Source organism: Centroberyx affinis, unplaced genomic scaffold (genome assembly GCF_046629955.1).
Source record: "Centroberyx affinis isolate AG114_WGS23_722 - 3 ecotype Tasmania unplaced genomic scaffold, CSIRO-AGI_Caff_v1 ptg003428l_1, whole genome shotgun sequence".
NCBI classification, from domain to species: Eukaryota; Metazoa; Chordata; class Actinopteri; order Beryciformes; family Berycidae; genus Centroberyx; species Centroberyx affinis.
This window is the reverse complement of record NW_027281401.1, coordinates 387,889-414,697: the sequence shown is the minus strand read 5'-3', so window position 1 is coordinate 414,697 and position 26,809 is coordinate 387,889. Positions and strand designations below refer to the sequence as shown.

Sequence of the window (26,809 nt, the reverse complement as noted above, 5' to 3'; positions counted from 1 at the left end):
GACTTTTCTATAGATAACTCCATTCCCTGCAGCCTGGATATTAACCTGAGGCAGGAGAGGGAATAAGTCTAGTGTTAATGAGCTCTGTTATTTTGCCCCCTAATTATGGAAAAGCTGTACAGCACCTTATAGGACAGCTTCCTTAATGAAACTCCTCTCTAAAGGGAGGATTAGTTGACTCCTGTAGGGAGGGTGGGCTGTCCTGTCCTGTGACAAAGACTTTTAAAATGTAGCGCTAAAAAGAATGCATGTACCATCCTTTTTGTCTCTCTCAGGTTAAATCCAAATTCCCTTGCTTATGATATACACATTACTCAGGTCTTTCACTGGATTTATAACACACAGGAACAAAATGCTGAGCAGATGCAACCTTTAAAAGAAGATAATAATAGTAGTTACGAGTGATTTCCTTAGTTTTATAATTCTCAAATCAACAGACTTTGCTTATAGTTTTGGAACCTATAGGCCAAGGCTTCCCAACCGTTTTTGTCAGGTGACCCCTATATCAAAGTTGAAAATATCCTGTGACCCTAGTGTTTGAAACACATTATGGAGCATGGTGTGCATGGAGAGTCAATATTTCATTTCTGAGGAGACATAACTGCAGTCTTGTTGGCTGGCTAGTCAGTAAAGAACTAGCTTTACAGGCCAGACAGGGTGTGTGGCTTTCCCATGGGCCTCTGTGTAGACAAAAAGGTTTAGTTATTAATTTCAAAATAACTATCAGATGATCATTTCAGCAACAGGAAAATTGGTCAGAAGTTTCCAGTGGACCCAGTTTTTCAAACAGGGGACCTCACTGGGCCAGATTCCTTTCCCTGTGAGCCTGTCCTTGAACGCTATAATAAAGAAATTCAGTGGGACAGATGCTATCTGCCTTGACTATAATAACAATAGTAGTGCCCATCCACTTGTCCCATTGGTCAGTGGAGAAAAACGTGGTGGAAGTGGGGAATTCCCTATTAAGCGATAGTGTTTACACCTTCAGATATAAATGGTTTTGTGTGCCTTGTTTCCTTTGCGATAGCCTACTTCAGTTTGTCCGATCCGTTCCCATCATCATCGGCAAGGGACCGCGGAGATTGTCCCCATTCCCCCGGAGGTGTCCTGTGCTAGCCCCGGCGTTGGTGACGTCACCAGCGGGACCAGTAGTGTTGGGTTGAGCGAGCTGCGTCAAGCCAGCAAGAGACAGCACAATATTACCGGAAGTTAGACGGGTTTTCCTTAAAAATAAAAGCGCAACCGCTTGTCGCCTCTGGAAAAAAGAATAGGCTAATCAAGTGTTGCAGTGTACACAGCAACGGAAACTGTATCAGCACACACTTTTAAATCATTGCATTAAACATGGAGTGAAACTGTAGGCCTACAAGAACTCTACAAAACACAAAACAAACTTACTGTCTTGTATTATGGTGCATGATATTTCCTGATGAAAGAGTGCCAAAGTTAAGGCTGAAAAATAACATAAAATAGAATGACCTACAGTTAGACAATAAAAACATACCAGAAATCTTCAATGTAAAAATGTCAATTTTACGCGTTTTGACAAAATTGTTCCTAAATGATTTAGGGTGGTAACTCTAGTATCCAGTGTTAAGTCAGCTAGGAAAAGCCAACACCAAAATGTCCTTTGCTGTGCTAATGTAGGCTACTGTCCTACTACTTTTGTATTCAAAAACGGCTTTTATTTTGAAGGTTAGGATCGGAAGTCTTATTTTTCATTGTGGCTGACTTGACACTGGTGATTGAGGTGGAGGCAGTCAGCCTGCGACGGAAAAACAAGCAAGGATAGGTCGAATAGTATATGCTTAGTTTAGATTTTTAAACAAACAAAAACTGTGAAACCGAAGAAAATGTGGATTTGACGTTTATTTTTGTCGCTTTTTCCAGGGCTTACTTTATTGTTTGTACAAGGGTTTTCATTTTTGCGTCTTTGAGTGTGACGCCGGGTTGCCCATTCTCACTGGAGTGAACACTAAGGTAAGGTTAAAACGGCAAAGGAACTATGCAAGTTGGTGCAGTTGGACAGGCTACCTCACACACTTAAGTGTTGTTTGTATGTGTCTGTTTTGTTTTGCTGTCTTATTTGTAATGTAAACTCCAAACAATCACTAAAGTTGGGACCAAAATAGTAACGTTAGCTTCACGCGTCTCACTTCGAAGATTTATTCTTTGGCGGTGGGTCTTTGTCCACTCAGATGTGAGTAACGTTAGACAAACGAGCTAGGACCAGATTTTGCTTTGCATTTTGATATAATTCGATTAAACACCATACTGTGTAAGGTTTCATTTCGATTAAAGATAAAATGCGTAACGTTAGTTTACATTTGTCCACTCTTTCATTCACAATATTTGTGCTGGACCACTTCGTGTAAGCTAGGCCTAACGTTACAACTGCTGGCTAACTTACTATGGAAATGTTCTAGTCTCACGTCTCTGTTTAACAGACCTCTTTTGTCGTTTTTAAATCTTTATTTACTTATCTTAGTAAACATAGACTTGCTTCTCTTTTACAAGTGTGCATTGTGTATAGCAGAGCATCCGGTAGAGATACAATAGCTTACACAATGAAACCGACTCATTTGCTAAACACATAGATGGGTGACTGGTACCACACATCGAGCTTGTCAAGGTTTCTAGTGACTCTGTTTGCTAATTGTAGGGGCTAACGTTACATATCATAGCATGCTTTTGTTTTTTCCTTCCTTATAGGTCAAAATCAAAGCCAATCTCTACTAACATATACATTCCAAGGAATGGCTCATTATATATTTATTTCTGGATGGAACTGCTGCGTGACATGATCCGCAAACGGAAAACCCAGTTGATCACCCAGTTCCTATAAAGTCATATCAATGTTAGTTATGAGAGACTGGGAGGGAGACGGAAGAGGTCTTTATTTGTCTCTGATTTAATCATTCCGGAGGAGTGACTCCGTGGTACAGGACAGACTGTAGTTCATAGTGCAGGTACAGTTTCATGCCACACCTATTTTGCTGTCACACCCTCCGTTAAGATCACCATGGTAACAGTGTTGTAGGACAAGGTTCGCTTAGCAATGACAGGTATGTGGAAGGCAGGCCCGTCGACTGCCGCCGGTCTATTGGGTTTAGTTTGTTGTTGAACTTCATTCAATTGAATCCTGTTCCGTTTATCTGGCTTCAGACCGCGGTTTAGTCTTTTGTTGAAGCAAATATTGGTTAATAGGTCACAGGTTCACCACACAGCCTTTCAAGATGTTAAATTGAGCTATCATCCATTTAGGACTACTAGTTGCTGACTGTAGATGTTCTGAGTCCTGGAGGTAGAGTATGTGGGAAAGGTAGGTTTTCTTGGAGTGAAATTGAAGAAACAAGACATATTTTGAATAGATAGGCACTCGGTTGTATAGTGAGTTTAACTAGCAACAGTCCTGTGAAACTGGCTGAGTAAAAAAAAAAAAAAGCACATTTTCTTCAAAATGTACTTGAGTGTACAAGTAGGTTAGGCTGCATCTACTCAGAGAAGTGCAGATTCTTGAAAAATCTTGTAGGTGGCTGTAACAATGTAGGTTAGTTGTTCATTCCAGGAATCATCATCCCTAAAATGTTTGTAGCTGCGTGTGCCAGTAAGGAAATACCAACAATTATGTGCAGTCACTATGTTTATTTTTTGCATGCCTACATCTTTTGCTCATTATACCTGGTGGATACATTGGCTGGTGCAGATAAACAAGGGGGTACTGCAGGTCTGTCTGGGCTCAGTGTTACCTGTTAGTAGAACTACAAAATGGAAACTGAAGGCAACAGTCACTCAACATTCATAAACTCATGCACACTAACACATTAGTTAATTTTAGTGAGCATTGTATAGGTGATGTGCATGTAACTGAAAAGCAGTTTGTCCACTGTACCAACAGAGCCCCTTAAAGGCCCTTTTCATTTCTGGTTACAACTGGAATTGTTACATCATAAATTGTATCTCTACTGGTCACTGTCTTCTTAAGCAAAGACCTGTGAAGATTATTTTTGTAATGTGAATGTGACAGTGTGTAATTTCTAAAAAAATAAATTATAAGGTCTATTGCTGTACACAAAGGTGTGCTTGTAGTACCCCAAACTCATTATAAGGCGTATTTACAAATCTGAGCGTGTATTATGCAATGTAGTAATTATTATAAATTTAATAATAGGCAATTTTAAGAGTAAAATGTAATGTAAGACTAAGGTTTTTAAGGTCGAGTGCATCATCCTCCAACATTTTATGTTCCTTACTAGACTAGACCTGACTTGGTTTCTCTTGGAAAATGGACCCTAAATAGATTTAAATGTCACTTTAAAACTCTAATTATGGTGCTTGAGACTTAGTCGAGGTTTTTAAGTTCATAGTCCATCCTTTGATATTTAGTGGTTTCTTATTCCTCTGAAACATATTGCTTTATCACATGTTTGTGGCTGGCCACACATTTTACATAGCTGTCTGAGCGTCTCAAGCAAAATAAGACAACTTTTGGTTTTACAGCTTCATGACAAATTGCCTGTTCTTTGTTGATTCTCTATTATTTCTGATTCTACAGTCCTCTTGAACTTAATGGCTTGCCTTGAACTAAAGGTAGCACTACAGCTCGAGTACTTCCAGTCCTCCTTGGGGGAAGCTGGAGCACAGCATGAGAAGCCATGTAGGAATCAGTGTCAAAATTGATATTTTGTCTCTTTAGAAAGTGACTTCTCCCTTCCCCAGGAAATTCTAATCTCCCTTAGAGAGGAGAAGAAATAAACAAGTGCAGGCACAGATGGACGGTCAGGAGACATGGAGTGATATTTATGAAGGGCATCACAGTGGGAGGGAGACAAAGGCCATCCTATTGTCATTGTAATCACACCTCTCTAATCATCTATAATCTGGGGCATGACAGCCATTAAACTGGCAGTAGATACAGTAATAATGGCAGTGAACCCCCATACTATAACCCCATGATCTCAGAGGAGAAAGAGGATTTGTGCTCCCATTGAGCAGAAGGGACACAATGACAACTGAACAGTTTGTGTGTATCCATTTCAGCATCATGGGTGTGTGCGACTTGTTTATAGAATTTATATATCACTTATTGATATTCTTTTAAAAAGTTACTTGACACCGCATTCTCGCAGTGCAATCTTGTTGTCTCATTTGTCGAAGTGATCTTTGAAATCAGTTTGAAAAATGGTCAGTGCTGTTCATCAGCAGCTCTCCTTTTATGTGCACACTTAAATTACACCTTACTTTTCCACAAATTCAGTTTTCTTCAATTTCCTCTCTCTTTCTCATCACTCATTTAAGGTTTCAGCCATCTGTCCCAATGTTCCCTTTTGTTTATTTTGTTCATTCTCTTCTCCTTGTCCTTCATCTTTCTCATCACCTCCCTCCTCCGCCACCTCCCTCAACTTTTTAATTCATGCCCAACAACTGAACTAACAGTCTGTTGGCTTCACTGTCCTTGTGTCACCACTGGGCACCAGGCCTAATCCTACTCTGGGACACTGAGAGAGACCATGAAGGGAAGGACAGAGAGTGAGGGAGGAAGGGAGGGAACGGGGAGTGAGAAAAGCTGGTTATAGCATACTGGTATCTTCTCTACCATACACTCACTCCATCCATAAAGCCGCAGCCCTGGTCCTTGCAATCTATGGATAGAGCATGGCGAACGGTGAGGCCTGAGATGCCATGGGAGGTACTCACAGAAGTTCAGGAGGTTAAAAGTTTGAAGCGTGATGCTGAAGGCAGCTTGAGAATGTGAGGACCTAGGGTAGACAACATTTTAAAAGCAGATGAGAGTAGAAAATAGCAGCAGATTCCTGAGATCCAGAGATTGTATAAGTTTGATCTCTTAAATTATTAGGGTTTGTCAATTCAGTGGATTCAGTGGACATGAGATGGGGAACTGTCAAACCTCCAGAGAGCTGGACTAGAGGGTAGTCAGGGGGATTACTTTGAGGATTGTAAATGCAGCCCCTCCTCCCCCTTTCGTTGCCCCACCCCCCCACCCTCCCCAGGCAGACAAAAGGGACCATTAATTCATAAACACCCTCAGAACTGCTCGTTAAATAGTGATTAAGGGTCGATGGCTCTCCCCCACTATCCCTCAGTGTGTATGGCTGGGTTCATATTACCTGGCGGAAAATTGGCACTTTGGGCTATGAAGTGAGACGGGGCAAGGGGTGAAACCCAACACTTCCTCAGAGGGAGAGTGCAAACTGTGGACGTAAGTTCAGGACCTTAGGCAATAGGCGCCTGCACACACGCACAATATTCACAAGCATTGTGTCTCTAAATGAGTGAAAATATCAGTAACAGCAGATCAAGACATATGCTGCACCTGTTGTCAAACATGCATTCAGCGTTGTGTTACGACTGCATGGAAGAGGATGCTGTATCTCCTATATAAATGGATTTTCTGTGACTCATGAAGAGAGTTAAGCTATTGTTTGGGAGTTTGTTTTATCGTGTTGTTTTTAGTGGAGGCATTGGCAGCCCTTCATGCTCTAATTGATTCAATTAAGTGGACATTTCCCCCTTTGGCTCTGCTGATGTGCACACACACTCACATGCAGACAGACACTCAGTTATCTCATCCAGTGCATGAGGGCTTTGCTTATCTATACTCCACAGAATGATCCACGTTCCAAGTTCCCCGTGCAGGACCGTGGTCCACGTTGCAGGCATCCCTCTGAGGTTCAGCCTCATTAACGCACACTCTCACCATGCCTATAGACTCTTCTGATGGCACCGCTCTAGTTAACATTCTGATTCACATTGGTTAACGCTCGTCTCTAATCAGTGTTTGGCAAATCCTCATTCTGTCTAGCCCTCACATTTTATAACTGGCCAAGGTATGTGTGTATATACAGTATATAATTACACCCAAATTATTGAAACATTCATTGCGATAGAGGTTGGTCCTTAAAACCATAGTGTTTGAAGCAGTGACAGGCATATATTGTGGTGGTAGGGGGTCGGATTCTACAAGGGGGAATGTGGAATGTGCACATGTGTGGGTGTCTACTACTATAAAATTCATATGAAGTCATGTCACATATGGTGCAATATGCCTGTAAAAACATAATATTAGCCCTGTTGGCAAATTTTGGTGTAAGTGTAAAATTGTAACAACATAAATCTGTGAGTTTCACAGCATCTTCAGTGTTGAAGCTCCAGTGACGTCTGTGTTCGTCCGAGAGCTGTCAGTGAGTGGAATTGTATCTTTCCAATGATTGCAAATACATGTTGGAGGGTAACAGGTGGCGCATCAGAAATTAATGAGAGACTTGTTTAGGGGTTACAGCAGGGCTGCCTCTGTCTCAATCCCAAGGAAGCTTCCTATTTAGGTAGCATTTCTACGTAGGAAGTCGAGATTTGTAGGACTGTCTCAGTTGGGAAGAACACATAGGAAGCATCCTTTTAAGGTACCTTGTTTTGGCCCATTTTGAAGGAAGCATACAAGGTGGAGTAGGAAATCCCACCTTGCAACATCAGCGAAGATTAAGAAGAAGAACAAAACATCCGCTAAATTTATGGCAGGCGGAAGTCCCTGCTGCAAGAACAGGTTTTCAAAATTTTTTACATGAAAATTGTCAATAGGAAGTCATACTACTTAATTTTAGTACAGTCAGTTGTTTCTGGAATGCCGCTGAAATGACTTTTACAGATCGGACGGAGCGTCCTGGCATACAGACCCTTGGGTACAGGGTCCGGGGGCATCCCATGGGCTGCCAGCTGCTCATCATAGATTTATAGAATTATAATTCCAGGTTTGTGACAGTTACACAAGAGAGCAAATAAATCAATGGCTTGTGTGAGTTAAGCTTACAGAGAGGATGGGGTCTTTTTTTCTCAATACTATCCCAAAAGAATGTTGTTGAGGATTCTCTGTGATCAAGGCCCTGCTACACACACAGAAAGAGAAAGCGAGAGTGTCCCGATGCATTACAATGGGGTGTGCGGTTGCCGAGACATGCATGGAGGGAGGGATAAGGGAGATGGAATTCAACTCCAGTGAAAACCTGCCACACACTCCTGCGCCTCTACCCGGCACGAGCAAAACAAAGGTCAGGTTGTCAGAATTACAAAATGAGCAAGACAAGCCACAACACAGAACCGCCAAGTGGAGGTACATATCTGAATCTGCCCGTGTTGAGACCTGACAGCTGGTAGTGTACAGAGGGCTCTGAACTGCCGGGTCTTCTCTCTCATATTATTAGATATTCTTGTTTTCCGATCTGTTTCTGTGCTTTGCAGTGTGCAGGACTGGCTGTGTTTGTCAAGGAGGAATTGCGTTTTTGTCCTGTGTCTGCAGGTGTGGTGCATTTATTGAGGAGTCCCCAGGTGAATGGCTTCTCTTAGAATTTTGTCTGTCTTAAAATAGTGTCTGTCACCTGGCTTGTCCTACTTTCACCATCTAGAGTATGAGTTGATTTTTTTTCCCCCTTCAAGGTTTACACAAATTTTCCTTTCTCATCTCTTGTCTCTCCCTCACACTCCTTTCCTGCTGTCTTCCTCCAAGGTTTTGATCCTCCGGTTTGTAGGCTGCTTGCCATCTCTGACATACCTTTACTTTAATGTCATACTGCTTTTATTGCTGCTGATTGTCCTTGATCTGTCATTAGCACAGGTACTATCGTAGTCTAGTAGCAATATGAAACAGTTAGACACAGAGAGCTGTGATAGCCCCAGAGCTCTCTAACACTTTTTTAAAAAAGTAGATTATATCCTAAATGTCTCTCCACGTGCTCGTATCTGCAGGTTTAGTAGTCAGTCAGTAGTCAGATGAAAAAGGCTGAATAACTGTCATACATACAGAGATTGTTCAGTAACAGGCAACTGTCATGCGACAGCCTGTCTGAAATTCTCCATCAGTCAAAGCAACCATCTGGACGAGGGTCTGGATAAACGTGGTTGATAGCGCACTGCTCATGAATTCTGCTTTATGAAAGATTCATGGATTGAAAAGAACACATGTATTTTTCCATTGTTTCCTTAAAGGGAAACTTTGCCGATTTTCAACCAGCATTGTATCATTACAATATGGATAGTATATGCAAATGAGCAATGTTCAACTTCCCTCCATGTTGCCTGCACCCAGAGCTCCCCGCTCATTCATCCGGCGGACTTTGGAGATCGGCCTTAGACTACAAACTACGTTTATACATTTTCTGTAGTGGTGCCCTCAAGGACAGTAAAATGTGGGTCTCCCAAAACACTCCCGTCCCATGCTACACTAGCGATAGGGAAAAGCAGACACTAAAATATCATACTACTAAATCTTGAAAGGCGAAGGTTACAATGTGATAGGCCTCCTCTAATCCACTCAGTCACTCACTCTCGCTCTCTCTCACACACACACACACACACACACACACAGTTACTGTTGTAGGAAATCCTGCTTTATTTATGAGATGTATAGCTCAAAGTGCCACAGGGTTCTCTCGAGAATGCAGGGCTGCACACACATAGTATTTGGTCTCTACAGTATATACACAAAGTCTCTCTCTCTCTCTCTCTCTCTCTGTCTCACTCACACACACACACACACACACGCATACACACGCATACACTTGCTGCAGGCCATCTATTTACCCTATCTGCTGTTTTGACTTGGCAGAGCTGTTTGAGTGTGACCTCTGTCTTCCTCAGCAGTGCATGGAGAGCTGCTGGCAGATGCTTGCTGAATGTGGTGCTTCAGTGTTTTATGTGGCAGCAGTTATGTGGAAGGAGTGATATCATCTGCATGTCAGAGAAACAGAAACGCTATCCTAGGCAGAGGCCACACTAAATCACTGCAGCGGCGTTGGAGTGTGTAGTAAAATGTCAAGCTATGGAATTCAATGATACAGAAAGCCATATGAGGAAGAAGAGAACTCAGAAAGTGAGCAGAAGTATTTCATTGTTTAAAAGGGTGGTCAAGGCAGTGAACACACTGATCAGGGCAGACCACAGCGGTGGCACGGAGCCCAGATGGCTCATCTGCCACCTTTTGTTCAACGTCTTGAATTGTCTCTCCAACAGCTGAAGGGCAAAAAACCCTCAAGTCTGCAAACATGAGTTAGAGGCGTCAGAAAAAACACACTTCTTGTATCCATACTGACCATTTGGCCAGGTGTTAGCCTACATTCCTTGGTTGGACTTGTCATTGGAATTTTGGCAGTTAACACCAGATGAATAACACCCAGGCTAAATATTCAACACTAGAAAGTTGAAAAGATAAATCATGATCTTGAAACATGTTACAATGACAATTAAGGCTTTAACTATCGTGCAGTTAACATTATATATATAACCCTAACTATACTATAATTTGTGCAGTCTGTCCCCATTAGATTATCATATTCCCCTATTTTTATACCATTCATTATTATCCCATAGAGTATTCCATGTCTCATACATAACTCTGGGTTCATGTGGAAAAACAATCCTTTTTTTTGGTTCCTCCCAAACTGCACAAAATTGATGTAGGCATCTAAGAAGGAAGTCGAAACAACAGTGTAGAAAGTAACGAATACGAATCCTCCCCTCATTCTGTTTGTTCTCCTTTTCCCATAATCATTCTGATACAATTTTGTGAGCCTGAATTACCTCTGTACTATTTTTTTTTTCTTTTACTGGCAAAATGTCATTATAGAGCCCAATGCCCACTCCACAGGCTTGGCAAGGCTAGCAGTGTTGATGCTGTGAAAGAGGGCAAGTACACACAGGTGTCACGCTGTCTCTTATCCGGCTGTGACATTAAAAATATGGCTCCCAAGAACTCACATGCAAGTTGTCCATGGATAAAATGGCAGAGGGCTGTTCCCTTTCACACATGCCACTTCCATTTTCAACATACTGTTCTGGTCTCCCCAGGGCAATGACGTCAACACAAGTTATATAAGGTAAACAAATAATCATGCGTAAGACATGCAGGGTACCAGTAACGACTCCCTACTCACGCTCCTCAGACACTTGAATTAGATACAGGAATGGGTCATAGAAACCGAATATTCTAATATTCCTTGATATGGATCAACGTCAACTATTGTAATTTGGCCGTTAACATTTTTATAAAATATTGATGTCATTACAATAATTAACAGAGTGTAAGCTCTCAGTTTTTGGCTTTAGTGTCATTAAAGAAACAACAACATAACACAAAGCTTCTTCTCACATTGTTTTGTGGTCATCCTCAGAAAGCTGCTTTCGGTAGCAGTTCTGTCATTATCAAAGCCATACAAAAGCCCAGCATGAGCAAACTTCTTCTGTTCAGTGTAAGGTATGTGGAATGGAGTTGTCTTACGAAATCATCTCAAAAAGCATCCAGATATTTCTAAAAGTGAGGAAGATGGACTTAGCCCAACAAGCATGACAACATTTGTGCTGGCACCTTGGAAGTCTGACAAAAGTCAAGCTGAAAGAATCTCTGCCATCATTGCCAACCAGATTTTTAAGACATGCAATCGTTCAGTATCGCAGAGAGAAGAAAGTGATGCAAGTGATTGTTTTTGTCCATAATCTGCTTTAGCCTTTTTCTAATTTTTGGCACGCACATACTATTTTAAATATTAATTTAGACCATCCGTTATCAAATAGTCAACCATGAGGAAATGGACTTTGGTGGGGGTGGACAAGGCGTCCAACAGGTGTACATTGCTTTGCACCAGTCTTTCTCTACTGCTTTCGCTGCATCAGTCTGTTCTCTCTGGGGAGCCACAAGGTTGTACCTGATCAAAGAGAATAATTCAGGACCATAGCAGAGGGAGGAGTGGAGAGAAGACCCAAGGAACAGGAGGTACAAAGAAAGGTAAAGCTCAAGCTGGGAGAGAGTCAACAGTGTTTTTGTGTTACACAGAGAAGAAGAAAGGGAGAGAGACAGTTTCAGAGAGCTATTCCTGTACTTGTTCTTCTTTGCAGGATATTCTGCACAAGCTAACCTCATTTTACAACATACTCTTTCACAACTTATTATCTTTGCGTAGTGAGATTAAGTAGTTTGCAAAATGCCTTTGGCTGCCCATCGGGTGATTAAGATTGAATTTATTTTCTCATACTGCCCACGGTCATCTCTGGTGGTGCTGACTGCTTACTCCTCACACATAATGAAGCTCACAGTGAGTACACCACAAAGCTGCTAATTGTGCACACACATACACACACATATACACACACAGGATAGATTCAGCTTATTTGTAGAGTTTCCCTCCCATGTTACCTCATTAAAAGAATGTCTGTGCCTGCCGTTCATTGCTTGCAGAGGTATTCACAGATGTATGTTGAAGTGTATGATTGCATGCGTGGATAGGGATTGTAGTCAGATGTGTGAGAGTAAACCCCCTTAGTCCCCTCCTCAAGGACTGCTTTTGTTCTTTACTTAGACCCGCTGCCTTTTCCTCTCCCAGTCTCTGTTGTCCAATCTACACGATTCCACTTCAAGCATCTTGTTCCCTAGATCCCAATCATGTAGAATAATCTACCAAGGCCGATTAATACAACCAGGTTCAGTTTGTGCTGTGGGTTTACTCACCACGTCTTTCTCCTGACATGCAGAATTCACCGATCGGGACGGGAGCTGTTGGAGACTGTGAGAGGGACTATTGAAAGGCTTGTAGGAATAAGAAGGCAATTTGAAAGTAAACACAGACACCACCGCTGCTTCTTCTGCATCCCTACATGGGATTTGAAAACGGCAAAACATTTCATGAGCAGAAGTAGAACAGCGTGAACTTGCTCGCAAAAGTGCCCTTGTGTGTTCATGTGTTGAGAATTGTTGGTTAGAGGGGCCAGGGATGTGTTGCACAGAGTTTAAGCTTCCATGTAAAGTAAAATAAGAAGACTAGATGTGTAGTCCTCTGCTGTGCAGTGTTTTTGAGGTCTTTTAAGGATGCTGCCACAAGAACTGTACAAAGTTCAGACAGAGGTTTTATGGTTATCATAAAATGACTCAAGGAAAATGCATGTCACAGCCATGCGTTTGAACCCTGGCCTTTCATTGAGTCTGTAAAAAAACAGTCCATTGCAAACCTGGCCTGCAGTTGACAGGAGATTAAATGTTTGCAGGAGGGGAAGATGTAGGTAATAGGAGAATAGAGGCATCAGATATCCCCAGTTCGGGTTCTAGGTGTGTAGGAGGACGTAACAGTTTGCTGAATCAGGCCTTACTGCTACGCAGGTTGCTTGCTTATACAAGCAGACCTGAAATGAGTTTCTAGTCCCATTACTCTTCACTGCCTGACTCTCATGGTCATTGACTCTTGAAGAGCATTTACCGTATCCATATTCTGAAAGCATGGTTATAATATCTGATCACTCTTTTTGTTTTACATTTAGTTCCTGTGTATCTACTTACTGCTGAGTGTTCCTGATTGATTATTTTGTCTCTGGATTGTTTGTTTTATGTATAAAGGAGTGGGCGTGTAAGAAAAGCTGAAATGCATGCGGCTTGTTTTGCTCATGGCATTTAGTTAATTTGATTCCTCATACTCAGCGTAGTAAAGTTCCCAGGCTGATAATACACTGGAGCATAGAAAAACTCTCTTGCCTCTAGTCTCAAACTGCTCAATATGGCTTGGAGCATCACTTGGTCTTCGTCAAGTTGCACATCAATACATCTCTCTTCTACAGCATATTTCTTTTACGCTTGTTAAATTTAGCACTGCTTCAGGTGAGAATGATGCATGCGTAGGAGAAAATCACCTGGCCTTCTTCACCATTGTTTTTCTCTCCATGTTTTAACGGCACATGGATTTGCAAAGCCTAGAAAGAACACAGTATAGTACAATTGATGACTATGTGCAGTACAGTAGCTTACAGCCACTGCCACATCTTTGTTATTTGACCTGGAAATGACCCCATTTTCTGATTACATTAGAAGACACAAACATGCCCACATACGTGTACACACACACACACACACCATCACCCCAGGTTTTCCCTGTCTCCTCCAGTAGAGTGAAAACAAACAACATTGTACATCAAAGCTGTTTTCAGTACATTTGCCCCATTGCGCTTTACAGTGCTTGCTTTTTGATGTTGTGCCAGGGGACAGGGATACCAGACTGTCACCCAAGGAGGTAAAAATAGAGCTGATCATTCTCACTCTGCTTATGAACAAGCAATACAAGAAAGATAGAAAGAATGACAACAACGAAACTATGGTAATGGGCAATGACTTGCAGCAGAGAGAGCTTGTGTTGAGACTGAGGTTGATGTTGGAGAAGACTCAGGGGGAGGGGAGGCTCATGGGAGGCCTTACTCTGTGAGTTTAGAGTGCAGGGAGGATGTGCAAAGTGAACCAGCCCTGTATTGTTATAAGAGGAGGGGAAATGGGCATGAAGAAGTGGAGGAGACAAAGTAGGTTTGAAGTAAAGTACTTACTCAGCAGAAGGGGAACGGCAGAAAAAGAAGAATATAGAATGAAAGTTGAACCTTTCTAAAGAATATAGAAAATAGAAGAGTGGAGGGGATAAAAGTCAGATTCTTTAGGGGATACCCCTGTCAGTGAAAATGGGACCACCCACCGATCGTAGTCATGGAAACTGACTCAACAATGTCAGCCTTACTAAGGAGAGGAGGGTTGAAGTAATGACAAAAAATGGAAGTGACATGTGAGAAATTGCTTATCAAGAGGGAATGGGGGAAGGAAGGTCCAGTTAAATGAAGAAGGGAATTCTACATTTCTGTCATCATCCATCTAGGCAAGTAAAGATAGCCATTTTTGTGGAAGTGCTGTGCTTGAAACAGAGGCTAACATAACTCAAACGGCTATTCCCACTAGAGTTTTTCAGGGTTTTACCCATATACAATTATATAATTGGATAAATTAGATGCATTTAGAAGTATTAACATTTTAATTTAAAGTTTACTTCAAATCTCAACTTAAATAGTCAGCTATTTGATGATAGTTTTGCGCTCTTAGGTCTAGATTTTACGGTCAAAGTCTGCTGCTCAGACAGTCTGTGTTAACATCACAATACAGAGCTGAACGTTTATAGTGGTTGTATTCCTGTTCTCAGTCTTATTGGCTATATGGTTTAGATTGACTGCTTCTGACCAAGACTCAGAATAGTTGGATTTGATAAAGAAGGCTACCCTATCCTCTAATGTGTAGTCATGTGGTGGGGTGATAGCAGGCCTGGGTCTTATTCTGCGGTCTGTCGAGTGCGCCGGTAGCTGAAATCATCTCCTCAGTCCTATTTTGAGCCGGCAATGAAAGGACCGCTTGATGTCTTCTGCTGTATTTTGAGACCTCCTTGAGTGGTTCAAGTTTTGGGCATATTTGATGTTTTTATCCTGGTCTCTTTGATGGAATCCACATGCATGGTACCCATTTTCTCCCCTGAAACAGAGGAAGAGCAACCGCCAACCTCATCAGAGAGAGAGATGAGCTGACGCTATACACCACACCCTCAATTTGGGGCCCGTATGTGTGAGTGAGATTGTGTGTGAGAGAGAGAGTGTGTGTGTGTGTGTGAATGAGATTGTGTGAGAGAGAAAGATGTTGTTCATTTGGTTAAAAAAAAATAAAAATCTGTTTCACAATGTAACCTGTCAAGATTAGATCTGTCAATCTGCTTTTGGCTTGGTTAGTAATGCAGCCATTTGTCAAAAAGCAGCAGCCATACATGTGGAACACATCATTAACATTGACTGCATTTGAAGTGCATCAAATGTACTTTGCCTCCATAGGGCCAGCTCTGACCTGGTTTCAGAGAGCATTGAAACAGCTAAAGCATTTTGTTAAAAGATCCATTTAAGCCTCTCGAAATCACCGTCATCACTTGTTCACAGTTATCCAAATGGCTGTAGTAGTGCGCCCGGGTCTGCCTCCATACACTCCGGTCTATTCAGTTTACTCTGAATGCTTCAGACACTTAATGCTGGCAGGGGGTAAAGCAGTCCGTCTCCCTCGCAGAAGCAACTAATGCAAACAGAGTCTAGAATGGAGGGGGAGGTGGAAATGTTCTCCCATTGGCTGATCTATTGGCCGTCTTTGACCTGAATGCCAAACACAGAAAGCTCTGCCAGACTTTTTTTTTAACATTCCCTCTCTCTTTTTTTTATAATCCTCTTTTACTTTCCCTTTCTCTTTGTGTGGTGTTGAAAGAGCCTCTGAGCTTTTTCCCCCCTCAGTGAAAGGCGTTGTGAAGTGCTGGCGTAGCCCAACTCAGCAGTCTGTCGCTCATCTTTCCTCTTTTAACTCTCTCAGTAGAGGAATGGAGGGTCACAGGGAGCATGGGCTCTCAGGCTTTTCTCTTTTTTAGACCTGCTTTCTCCCAAATCTGTTTGTAGTCTTTTGTGTACATGTGTATGTGCTCACATATAAAGTTGTTGTTTTTTTAGAGCCGCTTGTCTTTCTGTTAACCATATCAAGGAAACTGAGTATATCAGGAAGATTAAACTAGAGGCTCTGATTAAATGAAGATTGTGTTTCATGCTAAAATGTTTGTTAGTGAACCCAATTATAGCCCACAGCTGAATGATGCACAGGTGCTATAAAGTGAGACTTTCAGATTGATTGCTGTATAAGCTTCCCTCATGGATTTCCGTGCGTCGAGATTGACAATGTGTTTGCAGGGCATCGGCATGCGTCTAAGAGTGATGGTGTATGTGCCACTCTGCCATACATGATTGCACACAGAGGAGGATGGATTTGATTTGGAGTGGCATTCCCATCACTCTACTTAATGAGCATGGTTGTCAAGACGACAGAGAAATTGCTGTGGATGAGGGGAAGAAAAGTACTCGTGCTACGATGGGAGAGAATAAGAATAATGTGTTAGCTTGCCAGTTAAAAGGTAATTGCGGTTATTTTCAACCTGGGTCTTATTTTCCTAGTTTTTTCCATAATTAAGACCAAAATTGTGCTCAATATTTCGTCACTTACTTCACTGTAGAGCTTTACGTATCTCCAGTTCGCTGGGAGTACACCCAGAGGGCTAAAGCCAGCTCCAATAGTCAAACCCAAAAAGAGATTAAAACACGCTCTTCATCATTGAACACAATCAATCATTGTGATGGCAAAAACTAGGAAAATAGGTAAATAGGCCCAGGTTGAAAATAACTGGAATTAATCTTTTAACATGGCGACATGAGCAGAGAAATGGGGAAGAGGTAGAGGGTGGAAAGGATAGACATGTAGCGAGACTGTTTTTCAAGTGGAAGGTCCAGGTTCAAGTCCCTGTGATGGCAAACATCCGTCCTGCTGAAAGTGAATCCCTACCAGCTTCAGTGTTCTGTAGCTGAACCTGTAATGCCTACCGTGACTTCCCTGTGTAGGGGGCAAGTGAAAAGAAAATAGTGTATCCCAAAAAGAGGTAGTTATCAATTTCTTTCATATTTAAATATCACTAAAGTACAGACACACCAACAACAAAATACCTTGAAGCAAACAACGCGTTTCCCCTCCAGGTTTCATCAGGTTATAAATTGCGCACACTTGAAAGTCCAACACTCTTCAAATGTAGGTGCGTAGATTCCAGGTACGTATCAATTTAACCAACATGAACAGAATTCACACACTACTTAACAAAAGGAAAAAAGTCTTTCTCACCGAGGTATCCAAAAAATATACTAGATTTTATTACATGACACTCATAAGAAATTAAAGTGCAAAGTGCTGTACAAAGCTGTGTCAAACATTTCAGTCACGTCTTCCTCAGTGACAGGGACTTTTTGCCTCTTGTTAAGTAGTGTGTGGTTTCTCTTCATGCTGGTTGAATTCATCTTGATCCTACCAACCACAATGGTAGGAATAAATGCATTGGAAAGAGAGGAAGCAAGTGGCAACTGTTCCAATTCAGCAGCTGCAGCCTGAGGCAGACAGAGGCCACGGCACGCTTACATACCACCCGTCACCTGAAAGGGTTAACGTCACTATTACTCATCATGTCATCATAAATCTGCCCCGGCGCTTCTAGTTCCTGTGTTATCGCCAAAGCAACACAGCAGCCACTTTTTATAATTGACCCTCCCTCTTTGTAGCTGCCGTTAATGCTACAGTTAAGTGGATTTCCTGGCTACATGCGTAAATTAAGTTATTGTTAACTCCACACAGCTCTCCCCAGTGGCATGTTGCACAACTCCCTCCGCCGCCTCCTCTCTCCTCCTGCTGTCCCTGTCCCAGCCTGTGAGGAAATCCAGTTTGACAGCTTTAGTGACGGCAAGCAGAGGCACATTCACAAGTGCAATGCTCCACTGCACAAACTGTTACACTTGATTTTTGCCATTCACAGTAGAGACAGAAAGAAGACGGTTATTAGATGTTCTCATATGGTGTGACACAACCCTGGTTTTGGCTGTGCATGTAACTGTAACAATTGATTCAATAACGGCTTTACTGTCTCTCCTCTGCGATGGCTGTGCTGTCTCTGTGGTTCTGGCCTAATTGAAGTGGAATTTAATATCTTCTGTTGAAAAAACACCCAGTGCCTTAGAGTGCCCCCATTTGCATTTCATGAAATATAGTCTGCACAGAAGATATCAATCTTTCCAGCAGTAATGGAATCTTTTATATGGTGTAATTTGTGTGGCTACACTTCTCATGAGTCATAATTCTCTTTTGTGGTAACGCTTTATCTGCACTGTGCCCTCTCATTAAAGAATAAAGTGTAAATGACAATATGAGAAAGGAAATGTGGGATCCCCACACAACTTAAATGTGTGCCTGTGCGTGTGTGTTTCTGCTCATTTGTCTCTGGAAAACTCATGTTGCACACACAGATACGCATGCACAAATACACACACACACACTCACACCCACCATCTCACTTATACAGTTTTCATACCCTCTGGCCAGTTAACTGTGTTTCACTCAGGAGGGCTTTAGAGTATTCTTCCTGAAACACAATGAATACTAAATGGTTGTATTACTATGCATATTATGTTATTCATAAATTACTTAACTTGTCGCAATGATTATAGCCTACACCTGAAAAAGGATTTTGAAATGTACAGTACAGTACATTAACTGTCCATTTAAGCTCCTAAAGAGTGTTGCTGCTAGAAATTACAGCATCCCACAATAGCTACTGGGAGCATTGCATCAGATTGGATGTGCAATTGGCACATTTGTTGTGATTATTTAGACTGAACATTTGTCTGAACACAATGACTGGAAAAGAGCCAGAAATGACTTTGATCATTGTGTATTAATATTTTTCCCTCCTTCTCTTCAGATAGTCTCTTTTTCATATGCACCAAAGTTACCTCCTTTATTTATTTGACTGATCTTTTTTCCAACTGCAGACAGGCAGCATTCTAAACATAGACTAGATTGCTAAGATGGTTATCATACCATGAGATTCCTCCTATCACAGGAAAGGTTTTGACAGGACAGAAATAAACTAAACATCAGACTTCCCTGATGCCTTCATGCATATTCTTAAACAAGCAAGTTTTCGTAGTGTTGCACAGGCTTCTCTAGTGTTGCACAGATACTCGTCGATGGAAGCCCTCATACAGATACAGCAGTTAAGGTGGTCCTGTAAACCCATGTCAAATCACCTCAGCAAAGGCTTGGTGAAATAGAGCATGTAATCCCTCACTGTCTGTCTCCCAAACAGATGGGCAATGCTGTGTGTGCGTGTGTGTGTGTGTGTGTGCGTGCGTGCATGCATGCGTGTGTGTGTCCGCTACAGTAAAACAGAAGCCAGAGGTTCTTACTTGGGCCGCGTGTTGCATTTTAAAGCTATTACCATTCTGAAACCTGTGCCTTTTGAAACTGGTATTTGGGGAACTGTTATATTGGTTCCATATAGTATCTTCTTGAGATTTTTTGTGGTTCATGTGAATAGGACTTTGTTTTGTAATACTAATAATGATCAATAGGTTTATTAGTTTTAGTCCCAATTTAGACCTTGAATGTTAACATGAACATTTAAACCCTTATTTAGCAAGACTAGATGGATTGTAAAATGACTTGACATTTACAGTAAAAGGGAAGGAGGGCACATAATGTGAGATGCACATGAGTGCAAACTTAGAAACACACACACACACACACCTGTAAGCTACTCAGTACAATACAGTCTTACAGTATGTATACAGTCTACAAAACAGTCTTCTGCCAATGCTGATGACCAGTGAGCAAGTCATTTGGAACAACTGTAGATCCTCTATTAATTATGAACCAAAGAACCACTTCTTGGTCCTGGTTTGCATCTTTTTTTCTTGTACTGTGCACTACAGAGACGGGCACATTGATTGCATCTTTTATATGAAAAATACATCTGGAAGTCTCATACCTACACAATATTATCTCAAACATTTGGAATAACTATTTGGTTATTTTATGCGTAATTACCCCAAGACGCACTGATCTTACCCTAATGTCCTACTAAAGCCACTGTATACCCATATCCTGCCTATGTGTTATAGTTTGTTAGTTGTGCTCACCACGATCCCCTTTCTCCCCAGGGGGACTCCATGAAAGATGACAGAGGAGGTGATTGTTGTAGCCAAGTGGGACTACACGGCCCAGCAGGACCAGGAACTTGACATCCGCAAAAACGAGCGTCTCTTCCTCCTGGACGACTCCAAGACCTGGTGGCGGGTCCGCAACGCCTCCAACCAAACGGGGTACGTGCCGTCCAACTATGTCGAGCGCAAGAACAGCCTGAAGAAAGGCTCGCTGGTGAAGAACATCAAAGACACCCTGGGTAAGAAGAATTTAGTTTCGCTTTGCTTGGGGGGGTAAAGGTAGTCTGTGTGTACAAGTTGTCAAAGTCAGTAGTTTCTTTTCTGTAAAAGCGGAAAATCTCTACACTTCCTTTTCAATACTTTCTGCTCCCTGGTAGAGGAGATAGATGTGGTCATTAACAGTGGACTGTGTGTGTGTACATGAAAGAGTGTGTGCATGCATGTGTGTTACCCTGAATCTCTCTAAGTGGAGGTATAAATGATTCCCTCACCATCTCTCTGTCCTAGTTGGGAGCTGTCACTGAGTTCCCCAGGGATCGTGTTGAGTTGGCCATTGCTCTCAACTGTCAGCACATTGTCTCTTGGCCCCCAGTCCTGACATGACTTGAATATAGCAGATTGTAGATGTAGCTGGAGTGCAGATGCCAAAGATGTCACGGCCAGAAAACCTTGACAGAATAAGATGGCCCAAGTCATAGATGTTTATTAATCGGGGATGGATTGTTATGCAGCGTGCAAGGGTCATTTGTGTCAAGAATGAAGGAATTAACTTGCTCTACTTTCTTGAAACTGGGAAAGAGAGGGACAGAGAGCTGAGCGGAAAACATATGTATTTCGTTTGACAGTTTTAAGTATGAGTTACCACTTGTGACTGAGACAAAGGTAGAGAAAGGGGGGTTGGGGAGGTAATATAGAAACATCTGGTGGAAATTCTAACAAGACAGAATGATCAAATAGTATAATTTATATAAATGCTAATTGTGCTGTCGTGAAGGGCAGCCATATTTACAATGGGGAAGGAGGGGTGAGGAAAAAATAGAGATACAGAGAAGGGGAGAGAGATGAGGGCCGACCAAGAGAGTCTGTTCCTAACGCACTGATTCCTCTCGGCTCTGTGGATGCTTACCCTCGGGGAAACTCTACCAGACTATGTGGGCCAACATGGCACAGCCTGTCACTGTCTCCCTCACTAGGGCTATGTGTCTGTGGAGAGGACATGTATCTCCCTCTCAGTCCCCCAACACCAATACTGTTTCAATCAGCCTCTTTCTGTCTTTAGGCTCTGTTGTAGTTCCCTGTTTTCCCATGATCAGTAGATTGATCAGTGAGGGAATCACCGGCCTAATGGTCGTGTTGGAATGATGGATTACCTATCTGTCCCTGACCATGTAACATATTGACTAGAACATTATGGCCCTGTTCCATTTCAGTCTCAAACACTTTGCTTCTAGCCACTCGCTCTTCAGTGTTAAAAGCCTGAGCAAGAACATTTTCACGCTGAGGTGATGACCAATAGGTGAGGTCAGAGGCTAATGGAACGCACTCATGCTCTTGAATGGAGAATCTGATTCGCTATTATCAAAATTAGTTCATCCAGTCTAGTTTAGTCTAGTTGTCCTTTTCAGTTGTTCATTAGGCCCACATTGTAATTATAGAGCTTGCAGATAGTCAGTGATCGCTGTTATCTCAAGGTTTTCTTTCTAATCCGAAGTGCTTTAATGTGGTTGTGTCATGCACACTGACGTGGCTTTGTGTAGACAAGTACTCCACCCATCCAGGCAGAGTTAATTGTAAATGGATGCTTGCTGCTTTGTGTCCCAATTTCCCCTCACAAGGAGTAACACAGTAGCACAGGAAATAAATAGCCAAAAGAATCCAGCAAACGTCCCACTGACAAATTGTCTCATTTGTCTCCTTAAGCTTTTTGGCAGGTTTACTGTATCTACACTCAGTAATTCATCAAGATTATGGAACGCTTGTGGAACATTAAGTAGAGAGCAACACTGCGGGAGATATCTTCACTAAAGTACTCTTTTAAATTACAGTAGTCACTGACACAATGCTAATGCACCATTTGTGGGTCACGTTGTGCTTTTTCAATTACTGAATACACTTAAGCGTAGGCTATCTGGTGGGTGGTGTGGCACTGTGTAAACTCATTTAAGGCAGTAACTTCCACTCTAACCTCCACTCTAAGCCTCAGAGTGAAGCAATGTGCTGCTAATTTGCAGTCCTCCAGGCTTTCAACTCCAACTCAGTACCTCCTGAGTTGGAGGCCCCAGGGCTTGAAAAACCGACCTCCATCCACAAGATGAAGAGGTGGGTGAACGCTAGGAGTGAATGTGTGGGAGGAGAGAATATAGTCTGTTGCTCCTCTAGCCAGCAGGCCAGTGCCTTGAAGTGGAAATGAGTCAGGAAGAAGTGTGTGTGTGTGTGTGTTTTTGCTGAGCTGAGGAGGTCTTATGGGAGTGTGTGTCCGGTGCCCTCTTGCACATCTCTGCTCTCTACCCCATGGCAGTTGACAGTCTATTTTCTTTTTCCTGTGGGACCACCTGAAGTAGCCCCAAGAGACAGCCATTCTCCTTGCCTTACAGACAGGGAAATAATGTTCTCTCACACACATACATACACACAGCTATCACATACGTATTTAGGGTATGCAGATTGCCATCCATTGTATCAGTGCTGATTCTATTAGACACGATCTGCTCAGTATTCCTGTCTTATCGCCTCTCTTTGTGTTTTTGTCAGCTGTGTCCTCTGATGTATCTGGTCCACCGTGTGTGAGAAACAGCTGCCAAGGGACCCGTTGTCTTTGTTCCCTACTCTCCTCTTCCTCCTCTCCCTGTCAACAAGTTTCATGCTACTCTGTGTGAACCCAACAATTTTCCAAACAATCTAAATGTTCTATTCAGCTCTGACATTTCTGTGGCATTTTAGCGGGCTCTCTGGAGCAAACTGGACGATTAGCTGTTGAGAAATTAACAAATTCGAAAAGGATCTCACTTTGGTTTGTAGTAGTAGTTCAGGTGGTAGCGCATACAAGCATATGCTGACATCAAACTCAAAAGGTCTGCTGAGAAGTGAATGTTAGCCACACAGTATCACATGCCTTCTTTTAACTTGAATTTGAAGAGGAGAGCTTCAGCTAGGAGACTTTGGAGACTTAAAGTCCCATCATGGTCTGCCAACACGTGTTTAAAGAGATGTCTTTGGAAGTATATGAGTGAAAAAGTGAGAGACAGGTAGGTAAGGAGCCAACTTTGATCCTTGAGATGCCTGTCATTATCAAGCCCAGGGTGCCTGCTCCACTTTTCCTCCCCTGTCTACACCACCTATTTTCAGCCTTTTGATTAGCATAGATGCGTGTAGGGTAATGGAGATAGTGGAGGCAGAATAGCAAGTTTATAATGAGCACTTTCATTTCACTGGCCTTGAGAAAACGGACATGTGGCGCTCAGTGTGAGTCAATGTGGCCAGCGCTGGCTCCATTCTATTATCAGTTGAAGTATCTCTATCTGTCTGTCCTTCACTGCTGAGTTTTCTCTGAGGATATCCTCTAACCTCTGTATCTGAAGTAGTTGTTGCTTTTGAGGGGCCCTGAGTGCAACTTGCAACCTCAATTAGTTTCCTGCTCCCCTAACCTGTGCCTGCTCTCCCTGTGGAACTCGGGCCTTTCCATGCTTGCTAATCAGCTCAATCTGCTGACTCATTCGCCACAGCCTCTCGCCACTGCTGCTCTAATGCCTTATCAAAGTTCAAAGTCACTTTATCAGAGTGTTTGGATTATAGTTTTTTGAAAGTAATTGAAAAGCACATTCCCTGGAAAAGCACTGGAGGACAGGCAAACGTTCCACTCTGTCCGCTGTTTGAGATGCAGATAGCCTTCACTGATCTAATGATCTCTCTCTTCATTCTCTTTCTGTTCCTCTTGATGCTTCAGGCTTGGGAAAAACTAAGAGGAAGACAAGTGCCCGCGATGCCTCCCCAACGCCCAGCTCGGACACAGAGTACCCCTCGAACGGCAGTGGGGGTGGAGGTGGAGGAGGAGGGGCCGCGGAGAGAATCTACGACCTCAACATCCCTGCCGTGGTCAAGTTTGCCTACGCAGCGGAGAGGGAGGATGAGTTGACCCTGGCCAAGGGCTCCAAGGTCACCGTGATGGAGAAGTGCAGCGACGGCTGGTGGCGGGGGAGCCAGGCGGGCCGTGTGGGCTGGTTCCCCTCCAACTATGTCCAGGAGGATGTAGGCGGAGGGGATGACAGGGGGGAGGGAGATTCCTCACAGGGCTACTACGAGTCTCAGGGGACACCGTTGGCTAATGGGCGCGCGGGGGGGCGCGGCGCAGTGCTCCACCTGGTTCAAACACTCTACCCCTTCAGCTCCGTGACAGAGGAGGAGCTGAACTTTGAGAAGGGAGAGGTGATGGAAGTGGTGGAGAAGCCCGAGAATGACCCCGAGTGGTGGAGGTGTAAGAACTCACGTGGCCTGGTGGGCCTGGTGCCTAAGAACTATGTGGTGGTGATGAACGAGGGGCCCGGCCTGCCCTCCTCTGTGCTCAGCTCCCCGCAGAACCGCTCTCTGGCACCGGCACGCTCAGGGAAGTTCGCCGGAAGGGACTGGTACTACGGCAACATCACTAGACACCAGGCCGAGGGTATACTCAACGAGAGAGGGGAGGAGGGTGACTTCGTCATACGAGACAGCGAGTCATCGGTGAGTCGGGGTGGGGGCATGAGAGAGTGTGGGAGAAATTTTAATGAGGAAGAAGAGAAGGAAAATATAATGATTTAATAAATATTAGAAGGAAGGGGTTTGGAAATGACAAGTGCAGACCCAGTGAAGAACATGAAAGGAGAAAAGATAATATAACAAATGGTAGATTGAATGGATGGAGTGACCTTGTCACCCGTTTTATGAAAAGTTCAGGAATTCAGCATGGCATGTTGTCAGATCTTTAAATGTGATAATATACTGCCACCTGCTGGTTGAGAGCATTCTGTTCCACTTTTGAGTTGCACAAAACTTAATTTGAGGGAAGTACTGACCGTTTCTCTATCACTCTTGATTTCTAATTGTCTCATCCACTCTCCCCTCTCTTGTTTTTCAGCCCAATGATTTTTCTGTCTCTCTGAAGGCGGCAGGTAAGAATAAGCACTTTAAAGTGCAGCAGTCGGATGGAGTGTATTGTATTGGCCAGCGCAAGTTCAGCTCCATGGATGAGCTAGTGGAGCACTACAAGAAAGCCCCCATTTTCACCAGTGAACATGGAGACAAGCTGTACTTGGTCAAGGCACTGCTGTAATGCAAACATCCATACACTTACACTGGAATATGCTTGTATGACACACACACACACACACACACACACACACACACACACACATATATACATACAGACACCTGTACCAATTCCACTCCCTAACTGTCTTAATGCAAGCCTTAGCTCTGGACCCTCTCGCTGTGGACACCGGGAATCTCACACCTTTGGTACTGCATCCAGATCCTCAGTCACTCCTTCAAGATTTATCAGTCGCCCTCCGGTGGCGAGAAGGTGAAATTCTCTCTGGCTGTAGAACCAAACCGTTACCCCAAGACTGCAAGCATTGTGCAAATATCCAGCCACGCGCATCATGGCCAGTGCGTATTCATCCACTCTTGGAGTGTGATGCCAACATTTGCAGTGACCACATCTGCTGCTGACAGAATGCTTGAGGCCTTGTTTGGGGGTTAAGCTTTCCTTCTGATCTCATACAAAATCTCCATTTATGTCCAAACACACATAGGTTACACCATGGCTCTTAACCCGCCAGACATGCTACATAGGAGGACAGATGTTAAGAAGAGTTGAAAGAGGATATGAACCTCTGAGGGACCTTACTGTCTGGTGTTGTCCTGTCAGATTGCTGGCCTTTGTTTTATTTTGTTGTTCATTTATTTTTAAAGATATGTCTGAATGCTTGTTTTTGAGTCAGTAGTGTGTTTTTTAAGCTAATTTAAGTTCCTCTCCGGAGGCTCCAATCATTGATCATTCATTCAATGACTTCACAAAGTGACCATAATCACTCTCTTGCCTTTTTCTCTTTCTTCTAATCTTCACCATTCCTCTGCACGATTTCTCTGCCCCCTTGACTTCTTGTCTTGCTTCACTTTTTTGAATTCTTCCTCCTCGTTTGTGGCTCCACAAACTCCAGAGCGATCTTTTTTTTTTAAATCTGGATCCCTCAATATTTCCTATTCTGTGTCTAAAAACAATGGAGGGGAGTATTACTGAGAAAAAGGAGAGCTCCGATGTCCAGCAGAGTTTGAATGTTTGTCAATGTACAACCAAATGTGCCACCCTCTACCTGTACTACTGGCTCCAGTTCTGCACTGCACTCACTATACTTGCATTCATCATTCGTAGCTC

The 26,809-nt window shown here is 42.9% G+C and overlaps 1 protein-coding gene across 1 annotated transcript; it reads left to right on the top strand.

The window, feature by feature from the left end:
* The first annotated feature begins 1,756 nt into the window (after positions 1–1,756).
* Positions 1,757–25,798, top strand: nck2a (NCK adaptor protein 2a). Its single transcript, XM_071539276.1, has 4 exons — positions 1,757–1,980; positions 20,398–20,639; positions 24,344–25,116; positions 25,511–25,798. The coding sequence occupies exons 2-4, from the start codon at positions 20,414–20,416 to the stop codon at positions 25,703–25,705; spliced, it is 1,194 nt and encodes a 397-aa protein (XP_071395377.1). The 5' UTR covers positions 1,757–1,980; positions 20,398–20,413; the 3' UTR covers positions 25,706–25,798.
* The last annotated feature ends 1,011 nt before the right edge of the window (positions 25,799–26,809 follow it).

Excerpts from the sequence above, each read along its gene's own strand:
- nck2a (XM_071539276.1), top strand. The coding sequence starts at position 20,414 with ATGACAGAGGAGGTGATTGTTGTAGCCAAGTGGGACTACACGGCCCAG. Across the intron at positions 20,640-24,343 it reads GAACATCAAAGACACCCTGG|GCTTGGGAAAAACTAAGAGG; the intron begins GTAAGAAGAATT and ends TTGATGCTTCAG. Across the intron at positions 25,117-25,510 it reads TACGAGACAGCGAGTCATCG|CCCAATGATTTTTCTGTCTC; the intron begins GTGAGTCGGGGT and ends CTTGTTTTTCAG.